General features: G+C 46.9%; 1 protein-coding gene across 1 annotated transcript in view; it reads right to left on the minus strand.

The window, feature by feature from the left end:
- The window catches only part of LOC136610132 (vomeronasal type-2 receptor 26-like), a 102,406-nt gene extending 97,460 nt beyond the window's left edge, over nucleotides 1-4,946 (minus strand). The window contains exons 1-2 of the mRNA XM_066589669.1: nucleotides 4,915-4,946; nucleotides 1,091-1,382 (exon numbers count right to left, since the gene is read on the minus strand). Coding sequence (XP_066445766.1) covers nucleotides 1,091-1,382; nucleotides 4,915-4,946 — 324 coding nt within the window. The remainder of the gene's footprint in view (nucleotides 1-1,090; nucleotides 1,383-4,914) is intronic.
- Nucleotides 4,947-6,000: the final 1,054 nt, after the last annotated feature.

Consider the following 6,000-nt stretch of genomic DNA (forward strand, 5'->3'; position numbering starts at 1 on the left):
ACAACATGAAAGACTTGCATTGGTTTTTAAGGTATATAAACATTTACAGGGCTTTATGCTTAGTAACTGGGGAAGGGGTTAATATCCCCTGTCTCCAATAAACATCTATCTTACTCTAGAGTGCATTCCACATGCCATTCTTGGTGCAGCCGAAAATCCCTTTGAGAGGGATAGAAGTAGCTGCAGAAGGCCTATAAAAAAAGGAGGGGGGGTGCAAAATTTAGCCAAAACATATTGAGCCAAAAACATTGCAACTGAGCACAAGTGGACCTTAGGTCCCTAACATTATGGACAAACCCAACATGGGCCCTGTCCTACCAGTGCCACATGTGTCCATGCTCCATTGCCCTATAAGGGCACTTCCCCAAAGATTATTTGCTCACGTGCCTAAGTCCGTTCTCGTCTGAGCTGGAGTGGAGTTCAGCCTAGTTGGTCATCTGGTTGAACTTGTCATAGCCCATGTTCATCTGGAGTGAGGTGGTGGATCTTTTGCTATTGTTACAGTTGTCACTGGAATGCGAGCAGTCTCTGCAGCTTGATAGGCCTCTGCCAGGGTTCTTGCTGAATATTATCTGCTCTTCCCCTGGCGCGGAAAGATGGCAGTCCCTGCAGCGTCTTGCCTCTTCTCCACTCTGATGGAGCAGCTCCTATGGATGTCGGGGTCCAATAGAAAGATTGCAAATTTTACTCTGGCGGTGTAGGGTGCCACTGGCTCTCCTCCCCGAGACCAAGAGTGTGCAGGTGCCAGGACTGGCTATAGAGAAGCGTGCAGTCTCAGGCAGCAAGCAGGACGCTACTCATCACAGCCGCTCAGGGATATGGTCTGCCATTCCACTTGTTTCTCTTCTTCTCCGGTGGTCTGTAGAGCTGGCGGCGAGTTGTGGGATTCTCAGGTCCTTAAAAGGGTTTTTCTTACACTTTAATGGGAGTCGATCCACCATGCATCTTTCTGCACTCTGATACAAGGCCATATAAGCTACTTTAACTTGGTCCATTAGAACTGGTGAGGATAAAGTTCAAAATATAGAGTACACTGATACACACATTTTTACAAAAAGTCATTTTAATGAGGCAAGTCCTTCAGTATTACCTGTGGATATCCATAGAGCCCAGTTATCTCTGCTATGGACAGACTGGAGGAAGATGTCAAGTGTCCAATAAAAGCCACCACTTTGCTCTTCTCCTCACAGCTGTAGTTTGGGACGGCCTCTTCTCTCCCTGACAATATACTTAGTGCACTCTGTACAGCTTTATGTTCTAATATACAAGAGTCATAGATCGTGTATCCCAGAGTGACATTAGGCAAGATGTCAGCTTTTCTGTTTATTTCTTCTATGGCAAAGATGAATACCAGGAGATGTCTTAGGAGATGAAGAGAATACCTAGAAACAGATATTACCATATTTTACCAAAATCAGTCTTTAAAAAATATTTTTATTTTTGTACAATGGGCATCTTTAGAACGGTGTTTCCCATATCTAGGGGATAGCACCTGCCAAATGAAGGAAGGACAGTCAGAGATTGACAAAACGATCGTGGGCACTGTTGTAACGGTTTTGGGAGTGCTCGGTACGCGGTCAGCTTCACTATTCCTAGGACGGGTTGTGAGGGTATATGTATATATTGCCATGTTTTTTATGCTTTTATACCTGTATGCAAGTTCTATTCAAAGTTAAAATGAGAAAAACTTATATGTCGCCTTACATCAGATATTCCAAAAGTTTGCAAGGCTGAGAGACATGTGTCCAGAAATTCAGAGATGATACAGAACCGAACACGAAGGCCGTGTGTTTTCCCAGAGGCGCTGTATCAAGATAACGACTGTTTAACTACGTATATGAGTATCAGTGCCTCAGCCGGAAATCCGGACTTCCCATATATGGTTATGTGGTGAATTTGAGCCAATGAGCCCATCACCCATTCCTAGTGATGAGACCAAAGGATATAAGATCCTATGTAATCTGTAATAAAGTGCGCAGTCATGTCCCCGTGTGAGGAACTATACCAGACCTCCATGTGTGGTGTCTCTTCTTTACCGCCGGCAGCGGGGCATTGGGGTGGGCCTGATTGGTGCTGTACGCAGAAATTTCCCTCACAAATGGCGCCCAACAAAGTGGGGCGGTAAAACCGGAGCCGTGCAGCCCTGTCCACCCGGATCCACGCCACGGGGAAGCCGTCCTGCTGCAAACCGAGCCTGATCAACTCACAGAACTCCAGGTAAGACCGGCATATATTTATGTTGTGTTTTACACTGAGAGTCTTGCAGCAGGAGGGACTATCTTTGTTTTGTGACCGGACGGGTTGGGTTAAGAGTTCTACACGGTAGCTCGTGTGGGCTTCGGGTTTGCCGTCACGGACCACTGACCGTGATATGCACACCAATCGCTCACCCAGGAACTAGTCTGTAGTCTATTTGTACTTTGAAGTCCGTAGCGTTTTAACGATAGTGAAGGTTGTTTGTTGTATCTGCAGAATTTTTTTTTCTCTTTTTCTTTTCATTTGGTCTCACAGACGAAGGAACCCTCGGTTGTTTTAGTTGTTGAGAGGGATGCACTCTGTGAGATAGGTCCCATAGACGAAGGAACCCTCGGTTTTAGTTTAGTTATTTGAAGTTTACCATCAGTTTGTCCACCAGCGCCCTGTGGTATAGCATCATTCTGGAACCCCTTTCCTCTTCGGGAATGAGAGTGGAAAGGTTCTCCTTATACCGTGGGTCGAGCAGTGTGTACACCCAGTAATCCATAGTGGCCAGAATGCATGTAACGCGAGGGTCACGAGAAAGGCATCCTAACATGAAGTCAGCCATGTGTGCCAGGGTACCTGTACGGAACACATGGCTGTCCTCACTAGGAAGATCACTTTCAGGATCCTCCTCCTCCTCCGGCCATACACGCTGAAAGGATGACAGGCAAGCAGCATGTGTACCCTCAGCAGTTGGCCAAGCTGTCTCTTCCCCCTCCTCCTCATGCTCCTCCCCCTCCTCCTCCTCCTCAACGCGCTGAGATATAGACATGAGTGTGCTCTGACTATCCAGCGACATACTGTCTTCCCACGCCTCCGTTTCCGAGCGCAAAGCGTCTGCCTTTATGCTTTGCAGGGAACTTCTCAAGAGGTATAGCAGAGGAATGGTGATGCTAATGATTGCAGCATCCCCGCTCACCATCTGGGTAGACTCCTCAAAGTTTCCAAGGACCTGGCAGATGTCTGCCAACCAGGCCCACTCTTCTGTGTCATGCAGGCAGTGATTGTGCTTTGTTGGAGGTAGTGTGGTGCTTAGCTAAGGTATGCATTGCTAATGAGGGCTTTTCAGAAGTAAAAGTTGTTGGGGGGGGCACTCTTGCCGCTATTGTGGCTTAATAGTGGGACCTGGGAACTTGAGATGCAGCCCAACATGTAGCCCCTCGCCTGCCCTATCCGTTGCTGTGTCGTTCCCATCACTTTCTTGAATTGCCCCGATTTTCACAAATGGAAACCTTAGCGAGCATCAGCGAAATACAAAAATGCTCGAGTCGCCCATTGACTTCAATGGGGTTCGTTACTCGAAACGAACCCTCGAGCATCGCGATAATTTCGTCCCGAGTAACGAGCTCCCGAGCATTTTGGTGCTCGCTCATTTCTATTCCCTAATCTACTGGTAACGTGTTTTGGTCGCTGACGAGGGACCGATGGTTTAGGTGGGTCCTACAAAACGAAGCCTGAGTTTTTAGAGTCACGCAGTGGGAACACTTGTACTGTATGTTGTCTGTAGGAAAAGTGTCTGATTTGTGACAGGAATCTCTTGCCAGAGTCGATATAATATCCTCAGATGGGGTTACCCTCTCCTCAAATAAGGAGGAAAAAGGTTATTAAAAACCCATATAGATTACCAGTGAAGCATGGGTAATGGATGGTCTAAGAAAGCCACCTTGGATGAGTCAGAATGGACAATGGCCAAAAACATAGTAAGGAATATGGAAGATAAAGAGATAGCTAATGAATGTAAGGCTTTGATGTCTATCATGAAACATGGTAGACACTGGAGCAGCCACTAGTGTAATACATAGCAGACGTTTCAAAGAGAGTGACATCAGTAAACAAAGTCTTTGGTGTGTAGGAGTAGATGGGATACCAAAAGTTACTACTTTGCCTAAGCCAATGGAAGTGAAGTTCACAACCAATTATTCTCTGACTGCTCGATTGTTGGTTAATGAAACCTCCTCTCAACATATTAGGAGTGGATTTGCTGCAGAAAATCCACACCTCTTAGAGTTCAGGGAGGATGGGTTGGTTAAAGTCACGGGTCAGTTAGCAGAGAAAGAAATCTGTTTACTAGCTGCATTTTGTCAGTCTTCAGAAACCCCTATACCTGTATGCACACCTTTGTTGTCAGAGGAGGAGCTGGAACAATGCTTACAACAAGTTTCCAGCCCCGCCTTTGGAGTGAGGGGACATCGGATATAGGCAAACTAGCAGTACCACCTCTTCAGGTTAGGTTGAAATCAGGAGTCCCATTGCCATGTATTTCTCTATCCCTCTGTATAAAAGACGGTAGGTATTTGTTTGCTTTCACACATAGGCAAGCAATACCTGGGTTGTGAGGCTGCAGGGAGCTCAGATATCACCCTCCCTGTTCTCACATCTCATGGGTCAAGTGTTGGAAGGCTGTCAACCTGAATCACAGGCTGTTTTGTTACAATACGTTGATGACCTTTTGCTCTGTGCTCCAGACAAAGCTACATGCATAGAAGCTTCAATTTCTCTTCAATTCCTTATGAAGAACGGATGTAAGGCGTCAAAGAATAAGCTTCCGTTTTGTTGTTCATCTGTGACTTTTCTTGGACATTGTCTCACGTCAGGAGCTCGTCATCTCACCCAGCATCGTAAATCTGCTGTTATGGACATTAAGTTACCCGCTTCTGTCTCTAAACTACGTACCTTTCTAGGACTTGTTTCTTATTGTAGACCATGGACTGTGAATGCTTCGCAGCTGATGTAGCCGCTGTATGATTGTCTTAGGAAAGAACCCTTCAGGGGGCGTGGCCTGGCCGTGAGAGAAGATGGCGGTGTAAGCGCGGAGCTCCGTCCAAAAGTCACCTTCCCGCAACTTCACAGCACTCCCTGGAGACCCTTTCAGCATAGAACGCGCCCTCCTGTCTCCCCTGCCTCCCTTGCAGACAGCGATGTCTCGCCGCAGACCTTCCCGCTCCCAGCCGCGGAGGTTAGAGGAGTTCTTCTCAGCGCCAGAAGTGCCGAGCGCTAGTAATAGGGGGGTCCCGAACCGCTCTGCAGCACGATCGGAGGAAGAGGAGAGTGACAGCGCGCCCTCCAATACAGCCGCCGGACATTCACCAAACAAAGGTGCAGAAGGAGGGGTGAGTGCCCAATCTATCCCCTCACAACATATGCATCCAGGGGGGAAACGCCAGAGTATGCACTCACTCACAACATCCCCCAAGATGACGTCCTCTTCATCCCCTCGTGGTGAGGGTACTCTCTCCCCTTCAGACAGTCCTATAAAGCAGAAACCTAGGAATGGAGACCTAAACCCTTCACCTTTCCAAGCTCCACTTATGAGAAAATATATTTAATCTCTCCCATCCACTGCTCAGCCTGCCTCTGAGGCAATTATAAAGGTATAAAGGACATGATAATTGCCCTAAGCGAATCTATCTACACCAGTTTTTACTTTGCTTAACTCTTCTCTCACAGCTACAATAGAGGCAATTAGCGAACGTGTGGCCCATGCAGAAAACAAAATGGGCGAAATCACACAGTCCCATAACTGTCTTATAGATGCCCACTACGACCTAGAGGATGAAGTCTCCCAACTTAAATCAAAACTTGCGGATCTTGAAGATAGAAACAGACGCAACAACATAAAGTTTCGAGGCATCCCAGAGTCTATCACAACACCTGAAATTGCTAAATACCAAAACCAACTTATGCGCACACTTCTTCCTGAAGCTCCCCCACAAGATCTAATTATCGATAGAGTGCACAGACTTCCCAGACCTAAATTTA

Source organism: Eleutherodactylus coqui, chromosome 1 (genome assembly GCF_035609145.1).
Source record: "Eleutherodactylus coqui strain aEleCoq1 chromosome 1, aEleCoq1.hap1, whole genome shotgun sequence".
In the NCBI taxonomy this organism is placed as follows: domain Eukaryota; kingdom Metazoa; phylum Chordata; class Amphibia; order Anura; family Eleutherodactylidae; genus Eleutherodactylus; species Eleutherodactylus coqui.